At 36.5% G+C, this 25,064-nt stretch overlaps 1 protein-coding gene across 4 annotated transcripts in view; it reads left to right on the top strand.

Annotated features, from left to right (window-relative positions):
• CCDC14 (coiled-coil domain containing 14) overlaps nucleotides 1-24,689 on the top strand; it is a 54,319-nt gene extending 29,630 nt beyond the window's left edge. For 3 of the 4 annotated variants that reach the window (XM_040484728.1, XM_040484725.1, XM_040484726.1), the window contains 4 exons: nucleotides 6,218-6,300; nucleotides 15,946-16,164; nucleotides 16,240-16,372; nucleotides 23,044-24,689. In XM_040484728.1, the coding sequence (XP_040340662.1) occupies nucleotides 6,218-6,300; nucleotides 15,946-16,164; nucleotides 16,240-16,372; nucleotides 23,044-23,977 (1,369 nt within the window). In that variant the 3' untranslated portion in view covers nucleotides 23,978-24,689. The remainder of the gene's footprint in view (nucleotides 1-6,217; nucleotides 6,301-15,945; nucleotides 16,165-16,239; nucleotides 16,373-23,043) is intronic. The other variant, XR_005793320.1, reaches the window with a different exon arrangement.
• Nucleotides 24,690-25,064: the final 375 nt, after the last annotated feature.

The following is a 25,064-nucleotide window of genomic DNA, read 5'->3' as shown; positions in this document are numbered from 1 at the left end:
ATAAAAGTCCTTTATTTTATTTTTTTAATGTTTTTGTAATGTTTATTTTTGAGAGAGAGAGAGAGAGAGAGACAAAGACAAAGCATGAGTGGGGGAGGGGCAGAGAGAGATGGAAACAGAATTCGAAGTAGACTCCAGGATCTGAGCTGTCCACAACAGAGTCTGATGCGAGGCTCAAACTCATGAGCTGTGATATCCTGACCTGACTCAAGGATCCTCAAGTCCAACACTTACCCAACTGGGCTACCCAGGCGCCCCTATAAAAGCCTTTTAAAGTACAGGCTGTATTATTCACAGATGACATGATAGTCTTTGTAGAAAATACTACAGAACCTACAAAAAAGCAACTAAAATTAATAAATGAGCCTAGCAAGGTTGTAGGATATGAGATCAATATACTGTAGGCAATTATATTTCTATATACTGGCAATGAACAATTTGAAATGAAATTTAAAAACAGTACTTTTAATAGTATTGTCAAAAAATATGATCAATTTAGGGGTAAGTTTGATTAAAAACGTGTGAGACTTGTATACTGAACGTTATAAAACATTGCTGAGAGAAATTAAAGAAGACCTATATAAGTGAGAAATAAACCAGATGCATAGATTAAAAGATTTATTATTGTTAAGATGTTAGTTCTCCCCAAATTGATCTATAGATTCTATGTAATTGTTGTGGTCAAAATCCCAAGAGGTTTTTCTGTAGAAAGGTGATTCGAAAATTTATATGGAAATTCAAAGAATCTAAAATAACCAAACCAAAACAACTTAAGGAAAGGAGAATAAAATTGGTACTATACTATTTCAAGACATAAAGTTATAGTTATCAAGACAGTGTGGCATTGCTGTAAGGAGAGACATGTATAATTGAAACAGAATGGAGTCCAGAAATAAACTAACACACAAAGATAACCAATTCTTGACAAAGATGCTGGGGAAATTCAAGGGGGAAAGAAAGAATAACCTTTTCAATAAACAGTGCTGGAATTCGAGAGCCATATACAAAACAAAAACAAAAACAAAAAAAAAGGAAAGAAAAAAAACGACTTCAAATTTTACCTTCCACCACATATAAAAATTAACTTGAAATAAATCACAAGTCTAAATGTATAACTAAAATATATAGAACTTATAGAAAAGATAAAAAAATCTTAGTCATTCTGGGTTGGAAAAGATTTCTTAAATATAATGAAAAGTATAAGTAGAAAAAATTTATAAGTTGGACTTCATCAAAATATAAAATTTGCTCTTCAAAAGACACTATTACTAAAAGTAAAGAGGCAAACAACAGAGAATATTTGCAATATGTTTAATGAAGGACTTATAGGACATATGAAGAACTGTTACAACTCAAAAAACTGGCAAAGTATTATAATGGACACTACATCAAAGAAGATAGATGGATATCAAATACACATATGAAAGTATCTCATCATTAATCATTAGGAAAATGCAAACTAAAACCATGAAGAGATAACACTACATATCCATTAGAATGGCTAAAAATTCAAAAGACTATACCAGATGTGAGTAAGGATGTGGAGGAACTGGCACTTGCATAATTTACTGGTGGGAATATAAAATGGTGCAAATACTTTGGAAAATAGTTTGGTAGTTTCTTAGAAATTAAACATAAACCATATGATCCAGTCATTTCGTTCTTAGGTATGTATTCAGAGAAGTAAAAGCATATGTCCACATAAACGCTTACTTGTGAATGTCCATAAGGAAACAAGCTAAATGTCTGTTAGCAGGTGAATGGATAAACAGATGGTGGTATGTTCACACAATAGAATACCATTCAATAGTGGAAAGGAAAGAACTATTGATATGTGCAACAGCATGGATGAGTCTCAAAATCATTATGCTGAATGAAAGAAGGCGGGATAAGTATGTATCATATGATTCCATTTACAATATAATTGTAGGGGTGCCTGGGTGGCTTAGTTGGTTAAGCATCCAACTCGATGTCAGTTCAGGTCATGATCTCACAGTCATGGGATCAAGCCCCACATGGGGCTCCATGCTGGGCATGGAGCCTGCTTGAGATCCTCTCTCTCCCTGTTTCTCTGTTCCTCCCCTGCTCATGTTCTTTCTCTCTCTCAAAAAAAAAAAAAATCAAAAAACAAAAAAAAACTAATATAATTGTATACTATATAAATATATAGTATAAAATTCTAGAAAATGCAAACTAATTTATAAATTAGTGGTTGTTTGGGAAGGGGATATTATGAAATGGAGCATGTGGAAATTTTGGGGTGTGATGAATATAGTAATTGTGGTGATGGTTCCACCACATCATATGTTAGTATAATCAAATTATATACTTCACATATGTGCAGTTTAATATGTTTTATTTTAATAAAGCTATATTTATTTTTTTTCAACGTTTATTTATTTTTGGGACAGAGAGAGACTGAGCATGAACGGGGGAGGGGCAGAGAGAGAGGGAGACACAGAATCAGAAACAGGCTCCAGGCTCTGAGCCATCAGCCCAGAACCTGACGCGGGGCTCGAACTCACGGACCGCGAGATCGTGACCTGGCTGAAGTCGGACGCTTAACCGACTGTGCCACCCAGGCGCCCCAATAAAGCTATATTTAAAAACAATGAGTACACTGAAAAAAGAAATATTTGCCTAAATGTCAGCAGTTCTTTTCCTTTGTTTAAATCAAGTATATGAAAATATAATAGATAATATTTGCTAAAAACATGTGCAACTATTTTAAAAAGATTATTTTTTGTCATATCATTTTTTATAGAATAATCATGTTTTATTTTTTTAATGTTTGTTTATTTTTGAGAGAGACAGAGTGTGAGCGGGAGAGGGGAGGAGAGAGATGGAGACAGAATCCGAAGCAGGCTCCAGGCTCTGAGCTGTTAGCACAGAGCCCGATGTAGGGCTTGAACTCACGAACTGTGAGATCATGACCTGAGCCGAAGTCGGACACCCAACCGAGTGAGCCATTCCAGGTGCCCCTAGATCAATTATGTTTTAAAAGTCTGGCTTTTACAGAGAAAGACAGATACCATATGGTTTCACTCTTATGTGGATCCTGAGAAACTTAACAGAAACTCATGGAGGAGGGGAAGGACAAAAAAAAAAGAGGTTAGATTGGGAGAGAGCCAAAGCATAAGAGACTCTTAAAAACTGAGAACAAACTGAGGGTTGATGGGGGGTGGGAGGGTGGGGAGGGTGGGTGATGGGTATTGAGGAGGGCACCTTTTGGGATGAGCACTGGGTGTTGTATGGAAACCAATATGACAATAAACTTCATATACTGAAAAAAAAAAAAGTCTGGCTTTGAAAGCTGAGAATGAGAGGGAAGGAGAATAGGTAATTGTACACTTGGGTTGGAGGGAATATCTTCTTAAATATGGGGGCTGTTTTGTTAATCTCAGCTGAGGCACATGAGCCAGTAAAGAGTGAGAAGCTGTAGGTGCAGAAGAGAAAAGGCGTGGAATAGGAGCAGAGTCCTTTAAGGTAGAGGAAGAAATGGGATCGAGGAAGTTGATGAGGTCCCCCTTCTCTAAGACTAGAAGAAAGAGGTGAGGATTAGTGTATATATATGGATACATTTGTACACCCTGGGCAGAAGGATAACAGTTTGTCCCCAAGCCATATTATTTTTAGTGAAAACAGGAAAGTATCCTACTGAGAGTTGGAGGATAGGAATGACAGGCTTACGGTGAGGGATGAGAGTTTAGGTTGGCCATATAGGGGAAGAAGAGAAGAAATTGACCATGGATGTACAAAAAGATTGTCAAGCAAACCTTCTGTCACATACTTGGTGTGTAAGAGGACCTCAGTACCTTCTGTTTTCCTAGAAAATACCGAAAGCAGCATTCTAGTTGGAGTTGCAGATTGCCAGTCTCTGTTGCCTTTTCTAGATTCTCACTCTTTGTTATAAAGGGGAAATTTCAGAAAAGTAGAATTGTATTGAAACAAACATGGGATTGTATTATACTGCTGTTCTTCTGTAGCTTGCTTTTTTTCATTTTATAATGTGTCTGGAAGATATTTCCATGTCAGTACATGTAGATATCTTTTTTTTAAAAACAACACCTGTGTATTAGTATTTCTTATTATGGATGTACCATAATTTATGTGGCATTTTAAGTTATTTCTAACTTCTCGCTATTAAATATTGCTATTGTGAACATCTTTGTATATATCTAAAGATTGTAGATGTTTTTGCACATGTACTACCGTTGACCCTTGAGCAATGCAAGAGTTAGGGGTCCTTACACCCTACAAAGTAAAAAATCTGTGTGTAACTTTTGATTCCCCCAAAACTTAACTTCTAATAACCTACTATTGACCAGAAGCCTTATCAATAACATTGAATGTATTGTTGACTAACATAGATTTTGTATGTTATATGTATTATGTACTATATTTTTGCAATAAAGTAAGCTAGAAAAAAGAAAATATTAAGAAAATCATAAGGAAGAAAAAATACATTAACAGTATTGCACTGTGTTTATCAAAAATCTGTGGATAAGTAGACCTGCACAGTTGAAACACATGTTATTCAAGGCTCAATTATATTTCTAGGCTAGATAACTTAGAGTTAGAATTATTTTGTTAAAGATAATAAACATTTCACATTTCACATTAACATTTCACATTAAAGATAATACATTTTCACAGTATCACATTGGATACTGTCAAATTGCCGTTCAATTGGTTATATCAGTAGGCTCTCACCAGTCGAGAGAATTAATTTGCCTCACCAACAAATAATGTTATTTCTTCTCATTTTTGTCAATCCTGTGGCTATAAAATATCTCCTGTTTTAAATTTGCATTTCTTCATATTGACGCTGAGCATTTTTCATATGCTTATAAGCCATTTCTATTTCTTATGTGAATTGCCCGTTTTTATTGCCTTTCTTACCGATTTGCAGGAGCTCTTTAAGTGTTATGGATCTTTTGTCTTTAATATATGTGGCAGGTATTGTCTTCCAGAATGTTAATTCTAGAACAAATTTTAAATTTTGATACTGTGAAATCTTTTATTCTTTTCCTTGATGGTTGCTGGGTTTCGAATCTTGCTTAGAAATGCCTTCCCCACTTCAAGATTATGTAGTTTTCTACCTAAAGCTTGTATAGTTGCTCTTGTTTGTTTGTATGTTTTCTGTATACCTCTTTCATCTATCTGGAATTAATACATGCAAGTGATGTGAGGTAGAGCACTATAATTTTGGATTCAGTAACAAAAATAAATATTTTAATACAGAATATGTTCAGGTAATTAATTTTGGAAAGATAATAGAGACAACTTTTTTTCAGCATTAACTTCCTAGAAGTAAACATTTTTGTAGTTCCTCTTGTATGTTCCTATTTGTGAGGGGACTACACATTGTGAAGTTCACTGTAGGGCAAAGTTGCTGCTTCTTAGCATTCTGTCTTTTAAAATAAGGCCATTACATTTTCCATCTAATAAAGAAATTATTAGAAACATAGATTTGCATTTCCCAATTTTTTCAATGTATGACAGACCAAGCAAATACATGTCTGATAACAGTCAGCCCCTGTAGGTGTTCTAGTTCATAGTTAGATCTTTTAAAGAGTACATTGTTACTACAGTAATGAAAATACAGAGAAGGAAGACAGAAGAAGAAAATAGCAAGAGGAGATAGGAAACGGAAAAAAAAAAAAAAGACAAAGAAATCATTGAGAGAACAAAAAAAGGAAAAAAGAAGAATAAGAGAAAAGTCAGCCTTTTTCTTGTGAGGGGAGAGTTTAATGTTGTCCCAGGCAATCTTTTCAAAAATGTCACATTAAAAAAAAAAAAAAAGCTCTATACATAGTAGCAGTGATGTGGTTTTGTTGTTTTGTTTATTTGGTTTTTATCTTTTGTTCTGGGGATGAGATGGACTTCTGCTATCCTAAGTGGGTACCGTCTTTCATGCTCTTCTTTATTTTTTATTGTTTTAATCTTTTTTTTCAACATCAGTGTACTCTTTAATCCCCACCCCTGAGCGAAATACGTCAGTCAGAGGAAGACAAATACCATATGATCTCACTCATGTGGAATTTAAGAAACAAATGAGCAAAGAGAGAAAAAGAGACAAATCAAAAAACAGACTCTCAATTACAGAGAAGAAACTGATGGTTAGGAGAGGGGAGGTGTTATCCTTTTTAACAGGCTGTTAGATGTACACTGTTAAATGAGTTTGGGAATCATGTTTCTTTATTATTTCGTTTAGGCAACTGAGAATTTTAAACCGACAACTTAGAGAACAAGAAAAAACTCAAAAGGCACCTGGTTCTCTGGAATGCAACCTTGAATGTAGGTAAAAGAACTTTAAGAACTGATGATAAATTCTTTGTGGTTCTGGAAATACTGATAAAGAATTGAGCTTTCTTAATTATTTTGTCATAAGAGGACTTTCTTTTAATCTACATTTGAAAAAATAGGAATAATACCCTTATTAAAAATTAAAATAGCACAGAAACAAAAATAAAAGATCTGTGCTATTATGTCCCAATAATACACCCCTATTTCTTTTTTAAAAGGCTGTACTTCCTTTCACATGTCTTCTGTTCATATAGAATTAATGTGTTTCATAAATACTGAGTTCCTACTGTATGCCAGGCACTAATAGAACTATATATGTATTTTATTTTTTCTTTTTTAAAAATGAGATTACACTCGATATGCTCTTCTGTAGCTTGCATTTATTCACTTAACATGTAGGGAGCATTTTTCTTTTTTTTCCTTTCTTGTTCAGGTTTTTATTTAAATTCCAGTTTGTTAGTATACAGTGTATTGTTAGTTTCAGATATAAAATTTAGTGATTCATCACTTACATACAATACCCAGTGCTCATCACAACAAGTGCCCTCCTGAATACCCATCACCAATTTAACCCATTCTCCCACCTGCCTCTCCTCCAGTAACCCTTAGTTTGTTCTCTATTGTTAAGAGTCTGTTTCCTGGTTTGCCTCCCTTTTTTTCCTATGTTCATCTGTTTTGTTTATTAAATTCCACATATGAGTGAAATCATATGGTATTTTCTCTCTCTGACCGATTTACTTTGTTTATCATTGATACTCTCTGGCTCCATCCACGTCATTGCAAATGCAAGATTGTATTCTTTTTTATGGCTGAGTAATATTCCATTGTGTATACATACACACACACCGCATCTTCTTTATCCATTCATCAGTAGATGGCCATTTGGGCTTTTTCCATAATTTGGCTGTTGTTGATAAGGCTGCTGTAAACAACAGAGTGCATGTATCTCTTTGAATCGGTATTTTTGTATCTTTTGGGTTAATACATAGTAGTGCAGTTGCTGGATCATAGGATAGTGTTATTTTATTTATTTATATTTTTTTAATGTTTATTTTTATTTTTGAGAGAAAGAGAAACAGAGTGCAAGTGGGGGAGGGGCAAAGAAAGAGGGAGACACAGAATCGGAAGCAGGCTCCAGGCTCCGAACTGTCAGCACAGAGCCTGATGTGGGGTTCAAACCCATGAACCATGAGATCATGACCTGAGCCGAAGTGGGTGCTTAACGAACTGAGCCACCCAGGCACTCTTGGCTTTATTTTTAACTCGTTGAAGAACCTCCATACTGTTTTCCAGATAGGCTGCACCTGTTTGCATTCCCACCAACAGTGTAAGAGTGTTCCCCTTTCTCTGCAACCTCACCAACACCTGTTTCCTGTGTGGTTCATTTTAGCCATTCTGACAGGTGTGAGGTGATACCTCATTGGGTTTTTTAAATCTATTTTGAGAGAGAGAAAGAGAGTGTGCATGTGTGAGCAGGGGAGGGGCAGAGAAAGAGGGAGAGAGAGAATCCCAAACAGACTCTGCACTCTCAGCATGGGGCCCCATGTGGGGCTCAAACTCCCAAAACATTGAGAGAACAACCTGAGCTGAAATCAACAGTCAGAAGCTTAACTGACCAGGCACCCCTCTCATTATAGTTTTGATTTGTATTTTCCTGATGATGAGTGATGTTGAGCATCTTTTCTGTTAGCCATCTGTATGTCATCTTTGGAAAAATGTCTACTCATTTCTTCTGCCCATTTTTTAAGTGGATTATTTGTTTTTTGGGTGTTCAATTTTGTGAGTTCTTTATGTATTTTGGATACTAATCCTTTAACCAATATGTCATTTGCAGATATCTTCTCCCACTGTGTAAGTTGCTTTTTAGTTTTGTTGATTGTTCCTTCACTGTACAGAAGCTTTTTATTTTGAAGTAGTCCCAATAGTTTATTTTTGCTTTTGTTTCACTTGCCTCAGAAGACATATATAGTAAGAAGTTGCCATGGCTGATGTTAAAGAGGTTACTGCCTATGTTCTCCTCTAGGATTTTGATGGTTTCCTGTCTCACATTTGGTCTTTCATCTGTTTTGAATTTATTTTTGTGTATGATGTAAGAAAGCAGTCCAGTTCCATTCTTTTGCATGTTGCTGTCCAGTTTTGCCAACGCCATTTGTTGAAGAGACTTTTTTTCATTGGATATTCTTTCTTGCTTTGTTGAAGATTAGTTGACCGTACAGTTGTGGGTTTATTCCTGGGTTTTTTATTCTGTTCCATCGATCTTTGTGTTGTTTTTCTGCCAGTATCATACTGTTGTGATCACTACAGCTTTGTAATATAACTTCAAGTCTGAAGTTGTGATGCCTCCTCTTTGCTTTGCTTTGCATTTGCTTTGCTTTGGCTATTCGGGGTCTTTTGTGGTTCCATACAAATTTTAGGATTTTTTGTTCTAGCTCTGTGAAAAATGCTGGTGGTATTTTGATAGGCATTGCATTAAATGTGTAGATTGCTTTGGGTAGTATAGACATTTTAACAATATTTATTCTTCCAATCCATGAACATGGAATGTTTTTCCATTGCTTTGTGTTGTCTTGAATTTCCTTCATTAGTGTTTTATAGTTTTCAGAATACAAATCTTTAACCTCTTTGGTTAGGTTTATTCCTAGGTATCTTACGGTTTTTGGTGCAATTATAAATGGGATCGAGTCCTTGATTTCTCTTTTGGCTGTTTCATTGTTGGTGTATAGAAGTACAACAGATTACCGTACATTGATTTTGTATCCTGAGACTTTACTGAATTCATGTATCAGTTCTAGCAATTTTTTTGGTGGTCTTTTGGGTTTTCCACATAGAGTATATCAACGTCATCTACAAATAGTGAGAGTTTGACTTCTTCCTTGCTGATTTGGATGCCTTTATTTTTTCGTGTTGTCTGATTGCTGAGGCTAGGACTTCTAGTATTATGTTAAATAACAGGGTGAGAGTGGACTTGTTCCTGTCTTGTTCCTGACTATATAGAGGAAAAGCTTGCAGTTTTTCCCCATTGAGGATGATATCAGCTGTGGGTTCTTTTGTATATGGCCTTTATTATGTTGAGGTATGTTCCCTCCATCTATACTTTGTTGAGAGTTTTTATTATGAATGGATATTGTACTTTGTCTAATGCTTTCTCTGCATCTATTGAGAGGATCATATGGTTCTTATCCTTTCTCTTCTTAATGTGATATATCACATTGGTTGATTTGCAAATATTGAGCCATTATTGCATCCCAGGAATAAATCCCACTTGATGATGGTGAATGATTCTTTTAATGTACTGTTGGATTTGATTTGCTAGCAATGTGTTGAGAATTTTTGCAGCCATCTTCATCAGGGATACTGGCCTGTAGTTCTTTGTTTTAGTGGAGTCTTTGTCTGGTTTTGGAATCAGGGTAATGCTGGCCCCATAGAATGAGTTTGGAAGTTTTCTTTCCTTTTCTATTTTTTAGAATAGTTTAAGAAGAATAGGTATTAAGTCTTTTTATAAATTTAAATTTATATTTATAGTTATATTATATATATTTATATTATAACTATTAAATTTATAACTTTAAATGTTTGCTAGAATTTGCCTGTGAAGCCCTCTTGCCCTGGACTTTTGCTTTTTGGAAGATTTTTTATTTTTTTTTTAAATTTTTTTTTTCAACGTTTATTTATTTTTGGGACAGAGAGAGACAGAGCAAGAATGGGGGAGGGGCAGAGAAAGAGGGAGACACAGAATCGGAAACAGGCTCCAGGCTCTGAGCCATCAGCCCAGAGCCTGACGCGGGGCTCGAACTCCCGGACCGCGAGATCGTGACCTGGCTGAAGTCAGACGCTTAACCGACTGCGCCACCCAGGCGCTCCATGGAAGATTTTTTATTACTGATCCAGTTTCTTTGCTGGTATCTGTCTGTTCTAGTTTTCTATTTCTTCCTGTTTCAGTTTTGGTAGTTTATATGTTTCTAGGAACTTATCATTTCTTCCAGATTGTCTTAATTTGTTGGCATATAGTTTTTCATAATATTCTTTTATAATTATTTGTATTTCTGTGATATTTGTTGTTATTTCTCTTCTCTCATTTATGATTTTGTTTATTTGGGTCCTTTCTCTTTTGTTTTGATAAGTCTGGCTAGGGATTTACCAAGTTTATTAATTTTTTCAAAGAACCAGCTCCTGGTTTCATTGATTTGTTCTGGTTTTGGGTTTTGTTTTTCCAGTTTCTTTATCACTTATTTCTACTCTATTCTTTATTATTTCCCTTCTTTTGCTGGCCTTAGGATTCATTTTTTGTTGTTGTTGTTGTTTTTAGCTCCTTTAGGTGTAAGGTTAGGTTGTTTATTTGAGAATTTTCTTCCGTCTTGAGGTAGGCCTGTATTGCTATATACTTCCCTCTTATGACCACTTTTGCTGCATCCCAAAGGTTTTAGACCATCATGTTTTCATTTTCATTTGTTTCCATGTATTTTTTTATTTCTTCTTTAATTTCCTGCTTGACCCATTCATTCTTTAGTAGCATTTGTTTAACCTCCTTATATTTGTGGTCTTCCCAAATTTTTTCTTGTGGTTGACTTCAAGTTTCATAGCATTGTGGTCAGAAAATATGCATGGTATGATCTCAATCTTTTTGTACTTGTTGAAGCCTGATTTGTGACCTAGTATGTGATCTATTCTGGAGACTGACCCATGTGCACTCAAAAAGAATGTGTATTCTGCTGCTTTAGGATGAAATATTCTGAATATATCTGTTAAATCAGTCTGGTCTGGTGTCTTTCAAAGCCATTGTTTCCTTGTTGATTTTCTTCTTAGATGATCTGTCATTGGTGTAAGTGGGGTGTTAAAGTCCCTTACTATTATTGTATTACTATCAATGAGTTCCTTTATGTTTGTTATTAATTGTTTTATATGTTTGGGTTCTCTCAATTTGGGGGCATAAATATTTATAATTGTTAGATATTGTTGGATAGTCCCCTTTATCATGATATAGTGCCCTTCTTCATCTCTTGTTACAGTCTTTGTTTTAAAATCTAGTTGGTCTGGTAGAAGTATTGCTACTCCAGCTTATTTTAATGTCCATTTGCATGATAGATCTTTCTCCATCCCCTCACTTTCAATCTGCAGGTGTCTTTAGGTCTAAAATGAGTCTCTTGTAGGCAGCATATAGATGTGTCTTTTTTTTTTTTTTTTAGTCCATTCTGACACTCTATGTCTTGATTAGAACATTTAGTCCATTTACATTCAGAGTAATTATTGATAGATATGTATTTAGTGCCATTTTATTGCCTGTTTTATCATTGTTTCTAGAGATTTTCTGTTCCTTTCTAGTCTTTGCCACTTTTGATCTGTCCTTCCCACTCAAAGAAGCCCCTTCAATATTTTTGCAGGACTGGTTTAGTGTTCATGAACTCCTTTAGTTTTTGTTTGTCTGGGAAACTCATTCTGTTCTGAATGACAACCTTGCTGGATAGAGTATTCTTGGCTTCAGATTTTTCCCATTCAGCATGTAGAATGTATCATGCCACTCCCTTCTGGCTTGCCAAGGGAGTGATCTGTGGCGAGATCTACAGCTAACCTTATGGGTCTTCCCTTGTAAGTTAGGGACTTTTTTGTCCTACTGGTTTTAGATTTTTTTCTTTATCACTATATTTTGCAAATTTAAATATAATATGTCTTGGTGTTGGCCTACTTTTGTTGATTTTGTTAGCAGTTCTCTCTAACTCCTGGATTTGGATGTCTGTTTCCTTCCTCAGATTAGGGAAGTTTTCAGCTGTTATTTCCTCAAATAAACTTTCTTTCCCCTTTTCTCTCTCTTTTTCTTCTGGGACTCCTACGATGCAAATGTTACTACATTTAATGGAGTCACTGAGTTCCCCAAGTCTACTCTCATGATTCATCATTCTTCGTTCTTTTGTTCAGCTTCATTGTTTTCCATAATTCTTTTTTTTTTTAAGTTTTTGTTTATTTGTTTTGAGGGAGAACGTGGGTGTGCAAGCAGGAGAGGGGCAGAGAAAGGAAGAGACAGAATCCCAAGCTGACAGCATGGAGCCTGATGTGGGGCTCAAACTCACGAACCATGAGATCGTGACCTGAGCCCAGATCAAGAGTCGGATGCTTAACTGACTGAGCCACCCAGGCAGCCCAATTATTTTCCATAATTCTATCTGCTGTATCACTTATTCATCCTTCCATCCTTGTGGTCATTACATCCAGGTTGTTTCGAATCTCAGTTATTGCATTTTTCATATCTGTCTGATTGTTTTTTAACTCTTATTTCTGTAGTAAGGGTTTCCCTGATATCTTCCATGCTGTTCTCAAGCCCAGGGAGTATCCTTATGACTGTTATTTTAAAATCTCCATCAGTCTTATTACTTATATCTGTTTCAATTAGATTTCTAGCCATGACCATTTCTTGTTATTTCTTTTGGGATGAATTCCTCCATCTTGGCATTTTGTCTAGGTCTCTGTCTTCTTCTGTGTGTTAGAAAAGCCTGTTGTGTTTCCTGCTCCTGAGAGTAATGACTTTATGAAGAGGGTATATAGTATGTAGGGCCTGGTGCTTCAGGGAGTGCCTCTGGTGTGTGCTACATGCACTCCACTAATGTGTTTTGGCTGCTCTATCCCTTAGGTCAGTCCTCTGCAGAGGTTCTCCTTACCTGCAGTGGGCAGTGCTTGGACCTTGGCTAGAGTGTGGTCAGTTTTATCTAGGTGTCTGGCCTCCTTCTTAAATGAGACTTGATTCTTTTTTTTTTTTTTTTCAACGTTTATTTATTTTTGGGACAGAGAGAGACAGAGCATTAACGGGGGAGGGTCAGAGAGAGAGGGAGACACAGAATTGGAAACAGGCTCCAGGCTCTGAGCCATCAGCCCAGAGCCCGACGCGGGGCTCGAACTCACGGACCGCGAGATCGTGACCTGGCTGAAGTCGGACGCTTAACCGACTGCGCCACCCAGGCGCCCCAAATGAGACTTGATTCTACTTCCACTAGAACTGATGCTTTGCAGAACTCTATGGTCAGTAGACCTGATGTGTGCAGGGTTTGTGCTGGTGTTCTTGGGGAAGGGCCTACTGCACTGGTCCTTAAACTTGCCTGAGAAAAGCAGTACACACAGAGCACAGGAGGACAGGTCTTCGTGTAAGCAGATTAAGGAGCCAGTGTTGGTGCTGTGCTTTTTTTTTTTTTTTTTTTTTGAAGTTGGTTTATGCCTATGGGTAGAGGAAGGAAATGGCTCCAGCCAGCTCCTTTGTCCTGGAGAGGGTACTCGGTGCTTGGTGCTCTCAGAGAAGCACTCCCAGAAGAGTGAGTGATTTCCCCTTGTACCTCTCAGGTGTTTTTCAGATCACTGTTTTCACACTGCTTGTCTGTAGTTTGCTTGCCTGTCTGGGGCAGCACAGTGCACTTTGGTCTCTATCCCAGCCAAACCTGCTGACTTTTAAAATTCCAAACTTCAAGGAAGTGCTGTGGAGGGGGGCCTGCACTGGTCTTCAGGGTGAGAGTCTTGCCTTGCTGGGGGTGATGCAGATTTGACTGAGAAGGGCAGTTGTGCTGGAGCTCAGGGGCATGGGATTTGGAGCAGGCTAAACAGCCGGTATCCAGGTTAGCTTCCCTCAGCAGGTGTCTGTACCTATGCTGAGGGCAAGGGAGAGAAATGGCACCCACCAGCTCTTTTGTCCCGGGAGAAGCAACGTCACCTCTCACAGATGTGCTCCAAGAAGTAGGAACGGTCTCTCCCAATGCGCCTTAGGCGATCCCCAGATCATGCCATTTGCCCCGGGGTTGCTTGCCTGCCTTCTTTCCAGGAGTAGGGCAGCCCCCTCAGGTCTCTCTTCCCAGCCAAGCTGGTAGACCTCTAAAACTCCAGTCTTTGTGCCCCACTGATTGCAAAAACTCCTGAAAATCAGCCCGTCTCGTTTTCCCAGCCAATGGCTTTGTGAAAGTGTTCTCCTTGTATGTAAGGGCTCCTTTGCTTCCATAGCACCCGTGATCTGTTTCTCCCCCAAACCATGTCTCTGCACTTCTTACCTTCCTCCATGTGGCCTCTTTTCTCCCTCCAGTTGTACAGTTTGTTCTGTCAGTCCTCAGGTCAATTTCTTGTGTATTCAGAATGATTTGATAGTTACTCAGCTATGTTCGAGGGATAAGGCAGGCCTAGGGTCCTCCTGCTATGCTGCCATCTTAGCTCCCCCTTCCAGTAAAACCTGTAGTGCGCATTTTTCTGTATCAAAATACATAGATTCTGTTTAAGAACTATTTGAATATTCTGCTTATGTTGCTTCTAGCATTATGCATTTGAAGTCCTCTGATGGTAGCTATCTAGGTATTTTCCCAGTGCAAACAGTGGTACAGTGAAAATCTTGTACGTGTGTCTTTGTGCACATGTGTGAGCATTTTGTAGATAATAGCTGTAGAATTAATGAGTCAGTCGAATTTTGACAGATATTGCCAAATTGTGCTTATGGATCCTAAAGCTTAAAATATTAGGAAAAAGAAAAAAACTACTATTAACAAGGAAAAGATTAGAACAATTTGTTTGTTTTTTTTATTCTTGGGATCTTTTCCTAAACTTGACAAAACTCAGATGACACAAAGGAAAAGACTGAAAAGATTTGTTCTCAGAATTTTTTGTCATTTTCTGCATGGCAAAATTGTAAACACATTCAAAGTGCATTAATAAAATGGAGACAATTTTTTCATAATACATGATATAACAAAGGCTTAATTTTCTTAATATATAAATAGCTCTTACAAAGCAATAAGAAAAATACGAGTACCCAACAGAACACACACTTCATAAAAGTGTTCATCTTTACCAGAGTAATCTTGGAAAAAGTCACTCTGATTCCACTATGAATAAACAGTGGGGGTGGAGATATGTGGGAGAGAGGGGCAAACAGGGAAATGAGGAGATTGGTAGTTGCCATTCTAAATAGCTTATATCTTTTTAGTCTCTGACCATTTGCCTTATTGTTTTCTTGAAAGCATTTATCGCTATTTATGATTACTTGTTTGTTATCAGCTCTTTGAGAGCACCAGCTATGTCTCTGCTATTCATTACTGTATGTCCAAGTTCTAATTCCGTGCCTCACACATAGTAAGTCTTCACTCAAGACTGTATTTATTAAATGAATGGTGCCATATACTTTTACAGACATTAAAAAGAATGTGATAGATCTATATGCTAATTACATATTAATCTTATGGGAGAAAAAGTGTTATTCATCTCTGTTTAAATATATATGTTATATGCACAAGTGTTTTTCCAGAAAGATACCAAAGTTAATTGTGGTTGCCTTTGGGAGGAGAGTGGAGGTGGGGTGGGAAGGGAGATTCTTCACTGAGAATAATTTGGTAATTGGTATTTCGTCGTGTTTGAATTCTTTTTACTTTGTGCATGTATTATTCTTTCATTAACAAAGGTAAAAAAAAAAAAATCTTAATGCCCAAAATATCAGTTGGAGAAGAAAGGTATGATCTCTGCATCAAATTTTAGAAATATATTTAATATTTACGTGGAACTGCTCAAACATACAATGGTTAAACAAATCAATAAGTTCCAGATCTTTTCCTTTTTATACACAGATCTTTTTCAGGTTTGTGCTTTTAAAATTAGGGAAACGTTGATTTGATCTGTTTTGTCTTGCAGTGTTTTCTCTTCAGTCATTGAACAAGTCCCTGCAAAACCAATTACAGGAGTCACTGAAGAGCCAGGAATTACTACAGAATAAAAATGAAGAACTTTTAAAAGTAATTGAAAATCAGAAAGATGAAAACAAAAAATTTGCTGGTATATTTAAAGAGAAAGAGCAAACTTTACTTGAAAATAAACAGCAATTTGACATTGAGACAACAAGAATAAAAATTGGTATGTATTTGAACTATAGTTGTGGTCACATTTTTTAAAAAGGAAAAGGAAACTGAAATTTTATTGTGGTTTCAGAGTTGGAGGAAGCCTTAGTCAATGTGAAAAGCTCCCGGTTTAAGTTAGAAGCTGCTGAAAAGGAAAATCAAATATTGGGAATAACATTACGTCAGCGTGACGCTGAGGTGACCCGACTGAGAGAATTAACAAGGTAATATTGATTTCATTTGAATAACATGCCTCTTGTCAGATTACTTATGACTTCAAAAATGATTTTAGGTCTGCTCTCTTTCCCCTTTCTCTCTTGTCGATGTTTTTGCTAATTTCTAATGATGTTTTCTTCTGCTCCAATTAGGTTTAGAAATGCCAAACCTGGCTCAATGCTTTTCTAAACCATGTGATTCCAAGAAAAGGGCTCTTGTAAAGAGCTTCAGCTTATTATATGTACATAAGCTGAAGACTCACTTAGCAAATTGTTAAGAGCCCTCTGGTTCTGACGCCAGAGAGACCTGAATGGAATCCCATTTCTACCCTATGCTAGCTGTATGGCTTTAACCAAGTTATTTAACCTCTATAAACCTCAGCTTTAACGTGGAGCATGATTAGGGTTGATGGGAACACTAAGAAATAACTCACATGAAGCACTGAGCACAGTAAGCCCTCATGCCAGATGATCTTGGGAAAGTCATGTAGCCTCTGTGAGCCTCAGTTATTTCATCAGTGAAGTGAGGGAGTCAGCAGCAACCCCTAAGAGCCCTTTGTTCCCAAATATGTCTTTTCTCAAATCAATAATACCACTGCACTCAATTTTTACCTGATATGTACTTTAAAAGTACAATTTTCTCTTGAGACATTTGTTAAGAATTGGATTTCCAACTACTTACTTAAATCCTAGAGAAGTCTGTTATTTTAGGCCTGAATATCATTAGATCTGACCATACACTTGAATGATACTGGAAGTTCATAGTTCAGATATAAAATAATTTTGAATATAAAATAATCTTCATATTTCAAATGAGAAGATCCATTTTGAATGACACACTTAGGAAAATAGATGAAAATAGTAATGTATCTATAATACTTAATCTATTTAATTTTATAAATATATTTGAAATGATTCTATATAAGCTATATGAACATAGAAATACTGTTTTTTTTCCACATTCATATTTCATTCAAATATTTATTGAACAATAGGGAAAAACAAGACACTTGTGTATCCATGTAGTGTTATAATTAATTAGGCTCTAGTCAGAGTTTCTAAAATGTTGGCTTATACCACTCTTATTCAAAGTAAAAGTGAGAGAATGTCCCCCTTATGAAAGCCTTTATAAAGTCTCCAAAGAAAAGCATCTCCTCTTTTTTGAGGACTACTTTTGGGATGAAAACTCTGTTATTACCAAGTATTTATGGTAAAAGAAGCCAGTCACAAAAGACCACATATTGTATTATTCCACTTAATATGAAGTGTTCAGAATAGGCAAACCCATGGAGACAAAAAATAGATTGATGGTTGCCAAGGGCTGAGAGAAAAGGGGAAGAAGGAGGAGTGAGTGCTGATGGATACAGAGTTTCTTTTTAGGGTAATGAAAATGTTCTGAAATTGGAAAGAGGTAATGATTATATAACTGTATGAATATATTAAAAACTCAGTTGCACACTTTAAAGGGGTGAATTTTATAGTAAATTATATAACAAAATTTATTTTTAATTTTTGTAATGTTTATTTTTATTTATTTATTTATTTTTTTGAGAGAGAGAGAGAGAGAGAGAGATCAAGCTGGGGAGGGAGAGAGAGAGAAATCCCAAGTAGGCTCCGCGCTGTCAGCACAAGGCCCGACTCAGGGCTCAAACTCAGGAACTGTGAGATCATGACCTGAGCCAAAACCAAGAGTCGGACGCTTAACTGACTGAACCACCCAGATGCCCCTCAATAAATGTTTTTTAAAACATACCTATGGCATATAATCCATTTGGAAGAGAAAAATAGGATAGCCACTCAGCATGGTCAGGTTCCATGAGCAGTTGCTTAGGTGTCCCTGGGAGCATCTCCTCATTAAGGGGTGTGGTGTTCAGCCTCTCGCAGAAAGTGCAGCAGAGGATTTAGTTGCCTGAGAAATTGTTTTTCTTCTCAAAATGTTTTTTTTTCATACTACTAAATCTAGCTCCTTTATGAGCATGAAATCAGAAACTGGTTTATCTTTTATTAATAGTATACTTTGATTTTTTTTCCCCAAAGTCTTCTCTCTCTCATATCTATCATTTTGTCTCCTCATCTATGATGGAAAGATTTTAATAAATGCATTTTCATAGATGGGGAAACTGGGACCATACAAGTTAAATATTAATAGAAAGTTAATAAGCAAGGACTAGAACTCACATCTCTTAATCCCTAGCCAGGTTTTCTCTCTTGCACATGGTATGTCCTTAGCTAAAATAGTTTATTCCTGGTAACACTTCCTCGTAACTGCTAGTCTGAGTGAACCTTTGTTCAACAACCAGATGTTTGTTTTGTTTTGTTTTGTTTTGTTTTGTTTTGTTTTGTTTTGTTTTGTTTTGTTTTACCTGAGAGATGTAGGGATGAATGGATGGATTCATTTACTTATTCATTTATTCATCAAACACTTATTGTATATTATATTCCAAATATATATGTGTAAATACAAAAATATGTAACTATTTTAGTTGCTAAATATCCATGTCATCAAGCTAAAAGCTTATTCTAGTGCTTTGATGATGTATATAGGAAGATACAGCCTTTTTTTTTAATTAAAAAAAATTTTTTTAATGTTTTATTTATTTTTGACTGAGAGAGAGACAGAGCATGAGCGGGGGAGGGGCAGAGAGAGAGGGAGACACAGAATCCGAAGCAGGCTCCAGGCTTTGAGCTGACAGCACAGAGCCTGATGCGGGGCTCGAACTCACAGACCTCAAGATCATGACCTGAGCCGAAGTCGGACACTCAACCGACTGAGCCACCCAGGCGCCCCATATACAGCCTTTTTTAAGAATAAACTTGACTGAAGAGGCCCCTGGGTGGCTCAGTCGGTAAAGCATCCCACCTCAGCTCAGGTCATGATCTCTCAGTTCAGGAGTTCGAGCCCCGCGTCGGGCTGTGTGCTGACAGCTTGGAGCCTGGAGCCTGCTTTGGATTCTGTGTCTCCCTCTCTCTCTGCCTGCCTCTCTCTCTCTCTCTCTCTCTCAAAAATAAACATTAAAAAAATTTTTTTTAACTTGACTACTATTTAATTTTTTTTAATTTTTACATTTATTTATTTTCGAGAGACAGAGCACAAGTGGGGAAGGGCACAAGTGGGGAAGGGGCAGAGAGAGAGGGAGACACAGAATCAGAAGCAGGCTCCAGGCTCCAAGCTGTCAGCACAGAGCCGATATGGGGCTTGAACCCACGAGAACTGTGAGATCATGACCTGAGCCGAAGTCGGACGCTTAACTGACTGAGCTACCCAGGCGCCCTGACTGAATACTATTTAACATAGTGGTCCATTTGTGGAGAAAATTGATAAAAAAGATGTAAGGGCAATTTTCAGAGTAAGTAATAGTTTAATTATTAGAGAAATTAGCATAAATGGAAGCGCAAAGAAATGAAAGGACTTGCCTGCCTTTCACAGCTAGTTGGGGCCCAAGCTGGGACTTGAGCCAAGATGTTAGTTTCCCTCTTGAGCCTTGCTTTCTCTTTTGGAAAGGACAGCTTCTCTCTGAGAAGATGATGTGTTTTTGAGAGATTCTTCTAACTTTGTACCTGCTCATTCTTTCAAAATAACACAGTCTGCCTTTTCACTAGGAATGAAAAAGGATTTGTTTGCTAGTAGAGCCTTTTCTTAACACTCACCCTAACATAGAAGCATAGGAAATGAAAAAGGTTATTACTTCTTGTATATTATCTGCTTTTAGAAGACTGTGTCTGAAATATTAGGTGTAAATGTTTTACACTCTTAAGACTCCAAGAATTTTTCTGTCAGTTTTTTCCATTGTTGTCAAGGACGTTTTCTTCTCACGCTGGGCATAAATCCTGTGTCTTGACTACTAGCTCACCTGTTAGATTAGCGGGTCTCTTTAAATGATTATAGAAACATGGTGGGCAAGCTTAAATTAGCACAATGTCTTACAGAGTTTAGTACTACCCCTACATTTTCTGAAGATTCAGTAAGAACTTCAAAATGCCAAGTATACCCATGGATGGTAGTTTTTGTTTTGTCAAAACAAAACAAAAAGTTGGTAGTTGAGCTTAATTATATCAAAATTCACCCACGTTGGTGATTTACACTGTGTTTGGTGATACCCTGTGCAATTCAGTTAATTAGGAACATCTCCAATACTATAGCTGGGCTACTGTGACCACTTTAGTTTTACTTTTGCCAGAGGGTAAAGCGGCACCATCTGACAGCACAGCTAAATCTTCACGTTCAGCTCCCTTCCATCTTCCCTGTAGTCGTACACTGCAGTAAGAAGGATGGATGCTTTTTTGCACATGTTTTAAGTAACCTCTTAAAGATTGCAAAAAATTTCTAAATGCCTTTTTCAGAATGTTGTGGAAGGATAGTGGGACTAGAAGGTACGCATAGGAGTTTTAAACAAACACCCTAAACCGTCGCTCTCTCTCCTTTCTGAAACCTTGAATAATTTTGAAATATACCCTTATCACTTTTTCAAAAATTCACTACAACACATGTTACAAAACCATTAAAATGTGAGGAAATTAATAGATTTTCAGTAAATAAGTAGTAAATATTCTAATAGCTTCTAAGAGCACTCTTAGTGCTGATAGTTATTTAAATTAGTATATTTTTATAAGTAGCTGAGAACCTTGCATTTCTTGTAAAAATGTGTCCATTTTCTAAGCATTAAAAATCAGTGTATTTAAATAGTGTCTCCCATATAATAGAAACAGAAATATATCTACTTTGTAGCGATTCAGGTGCTCGTATTGCTTCCTTTAAATTTTTGACATACTGTCATTTCTTTACTTACAGAGATTTTTCTTTTAGTTTCAGAGATAATGGTGAGTCACATTTTGTTTATAAATCGGATGCTTAATGATTGCTATTAATTTCCAGAGATTAAACTCTTATTAATGTCATTGTCCCTTTCTCCCTTTCTTCATCACTGATTTTGTTCACAGTGAAGATAACACTTTTATTTAAGTCTGGAAAGAAACCTCAACATAAGTATTCCTTTTCTAAAAACAAATAAAAATGAAAGTTCCAGTATATAGTCTGATCAAATTAATTAGTGGATCATTTCAGAATTTTTTTAAAGATATGTTCATACAACATATTTTTTTCTTTTAGTAATAGCTCATTGGCTTTTTGAAAAGGCATGAGGAAAAGTGGTAAGAACCATAACCATTTGAAGAGCAGTCAGAACTCAAAGTATGTTTAAGATGACAGTGTAGTAAGTAAGCCAGGTTAGAAAAAAATTTATTTTTCCTTCTGTAGGAAAAAACCCACTCATTCTATATCCAGAGATATAATCACTGCTGTTTAATATAGATTTCCTCTTAGTATTTTATTTGGCCGTGTGTGACTGTTTTTACAAAAAAAATAGTATTGTATCTATGTTATTTATGGACTGCTCTTTTAAATTTAACCTTATATAATGGACCCAACAAATATTCCTTACAACACAACTATAAATAGCTATGGTACAATTAGAGCATAATTTACCTAAATCATTCTACTCTATTTGAAGATAAAGATACTAAATCCACCTATTTTCTATTATAAATTATATCTTTGCAAGTATATCTTGGGTACAGCCTCTTGGTATATATATATAGGATGAGTTCCTAGAAGTGCAAATTAGTGGATCCAAAAATGTGAGATATACAAATATTTAAGTCTTCTGATGGATTGCCAGTTTGCTCTCGGGAAGGGTTATACCAGTGTACGTGTCCCACTGATAGTACCTGCTTCTTCAAGCTTCTCTGACAGTGGGTATTATTCTTATTTTACTATGTTAATTTGATAGGCCTCCTCCAAAATAATCACATTTTCAAAATTTGAATTTCTCTACTTAAAAGTTGAACTTTTAAGATATGCTTACTGGCTACTTTTAATCTTTGAAAATTTCCTGTTAATGTCCTTTGTATCTTTTAAAAAATTGATGTATTTCTTTTCTTATCGATACGTAAGAAAATATATATGGTTCAATTCAAAAAGTCCAAAAGGTTGATAGAAAATGGCTTTAATAGGTCTGCTAATAAAAGCTGCCATCAAATGAACACCCATATAGCCTGAAGCTGTGCTAATGATAATAAGCACATTACCCTCATATTTTATCTTATTTGATGTTCGTTGTAATTCTGAAGTAGATACCTTCACTTTGCAATTGAGGAACTTGAGATTCAGAAAGGTTGAGTGACTTACCCAAGATCACAGCTAGCGATGATAGTATGTGACCCTGAGTGGTTTTTCGTATGCCACACTTCTGGTACCTAGCTGCTGGTCATACCTAATTATACCAGAATTTATCTCTAACTATCCTTTTTTCCCAGTATTGTTCCAGTGTCCTTTGCATATATCTTTTGAATGGAGAGAAATAGCTTAATTACTAACAGAATTCACACCATTTTACAATGTTGCTCAAAAATAAAGCATTTTATACCCTAAGAGAAAAAAATACTGAGCCTCTATTTCTAAATATCATAATATTAGATTTGATACAGACTGAGATCTTTGATTGATTTTATTGTAATGTACTCATTCCAGAGTTCATTCCTTGAATTTTGCTTTTAGTTACTTTTTTTCAATGTTATGAACCAGGTGCTTGCCTCAGATCCTTTCTTTTAAAGAAGCTGTATAAACAAATAAATGAAAGAAACCAGTAAAAAGAATAATTAGTGTACTGAATTCTTCTTAACAGAACTTTACAGAGCAGTATGGCAAAGCTTCTCTCAGATCTTAGTATGGACAGTGCTCGCTGCAAGTCTGGAAATAATCTTACCAAATCACTTTTGAACATTTATGAAAAACAACCCAAGTGTGACCCAATCCCAGCTCACACTTCCATAATGAGCTACCTAAGTAAGTTAGAAACAGATCACGCTTTCATACATTCACAGCCACTTTCTACAGTTAACAATGAGGAGAACATAGAACCAGGTAGACCTTACGAAAATGTTCTGCCCTCCAAAAGCCCTCAGCATGGTAACACAAGGAACAAGGAGGAAGTATCAGCCCCTGGGAACATTCCTACCCTTTCAAAACAGGATTCTGATGAGAGTGAAATCACAACTTTAATAGACGATGAGTGTAATTTGGATAATACAATTTACATTCCATTTGCTAGAAGCACTTCTAAAAAGAAATCACCATTATCTAAGAGATTATCCCCCCAGCCACAGATCACTGTGGCTTCACCGCAGCTGGTCAGCAACAGTGGACTTGTCTCTGAAAAAGAAAATAAATCGTGTGCACCCGGAGTTGGTTCCTCTTCCAAAAAGGAAGCAGAAGATACCCCTGAGAAACTTTCCAGAACACCTGATATGGAAGACAAGCAGCTCCTCAAGAAAATAAAGGAAGCCATCTGTAAGATACCTGCCGCCCCTCAGGAGCCACCAGAACTGGCGGCGTGTCATGGCCCCTCTACTTGTCAGAGCGGCAGCATTCAAGTGAAAAGTAGTGCTGTCTCCGATGGTAGCTTTTTTAATTCTGACTTGACGTCTGACTGGAGCATCTCCTCTTTTTCAACGTTCACTTCTCGAGATGAACAAGACTTCCGAAATGGCCTTGCAGCGCTGGATGCCAATATCGCTCGACTCCAGAAGTCCTTAAGGACTGGTCTTCTGGAGAAATGAACTCAGAAGAAAAGGGATTGAGTACCTCTTTTTAAGACTAGAACTTGGCTACAATTGAATGTATATTTTAAATTTCTCTAGCGAAATGGATATTAATTATGTATTATAATTAATTGTATGAATAATAAATTTATTGTTAGAATATATTGACAGTCTGGAGCTTATACAAACAAGTCATCTTAAGAAATTGACATTTGTTAAGAGAAGACAATTACAGGTAATTGGGAAAGTATCACAAGTAATATTTTTAGTACTTAGCAGTTTGAGGTCTTTTCTTACCCAGCTGGGCTAAGGGTCCAGGTCAGGATTCTCTGGTTGTCCTAAAGAATAATGGGAAGGGAGTCTCTGGGTACAATTTATTGTATTCAAACTAGGCTTTCTTTTCTCTTTCAGGATTCCTGTTTGTTTTTTAATGGCATCGTGTTTTTCTGTGGGATGCTCTGTGCTACAGGCTAGTGTTACGTATAAACATTTCTTTTAAGAGAAAAATGCCAATATCGCCACCTCTTAAAAAACATTGATTGGGCCAAGAAAATATAGATAACATCCTCAGTTAGCGTATGGTTTCTTAAAACTTTGGCACTTTTATTTGTTTGATTCTTACTAGGTGTTTAAGACCTTTTAAAAATAAAGTCAGACTGATAAATGCTAATAGATAAGTCATAGCTTGGGAAATTTGTGTTTTTAAATAAATGAGAAATGTTTATTTGGGTTTTTTTGTCCTTATTATATTTGAACATAAAGGAGTTTTTAAATCTTTTACTGGTTATAATTCTGCGTTTCTGCACTAATAACTCTTTTTCAGCCCATTAGCTGAGAACATTCTCTATTTGTAAATAATATGAATTAAGTTAGTTTCTGCTTCTCTCTACTAGCAGTTCTTAACTATTCAGTATCACCACCATCTGTGTGAGCAGCACATTTGAGCAATTAGAAGGCTGAGGGTTGTCCTATCACTAATACTTCCTACAGGTCCACTGCCTGGTACCTTTCTGCAGAGTGCTTGGGCAGGCTTTAGCATTAAAGTGTTCTGCTGACTGCAGGATCTCTCCCTATTAGTTTTTAAGTGTTGGTGCTGCATCTTCTG

Source organism: Herpailurus yagouaroundi, unplaced genomic scaffold (assembly GCF_014898765.1).
Source record: "Herpailurus yagouaroundi ecotype Mexico unplaced genomic scaffold, PumYag 162, whole genome shotgun sequence".
In the NCBI taxonomy this organism is placed as follows: domain Eukaryota; kingdom Metazoa; phylum Chordata; class Mammalia; order Carnivora; family Felidae; genus Herpailurus; species Herpailurus yagouaroundi.
The sequence above is the reverse complement of the archived record's forward strand: the minus strand, read 5'-3'. Positions and strand labels throughout refer to the sequence as shown.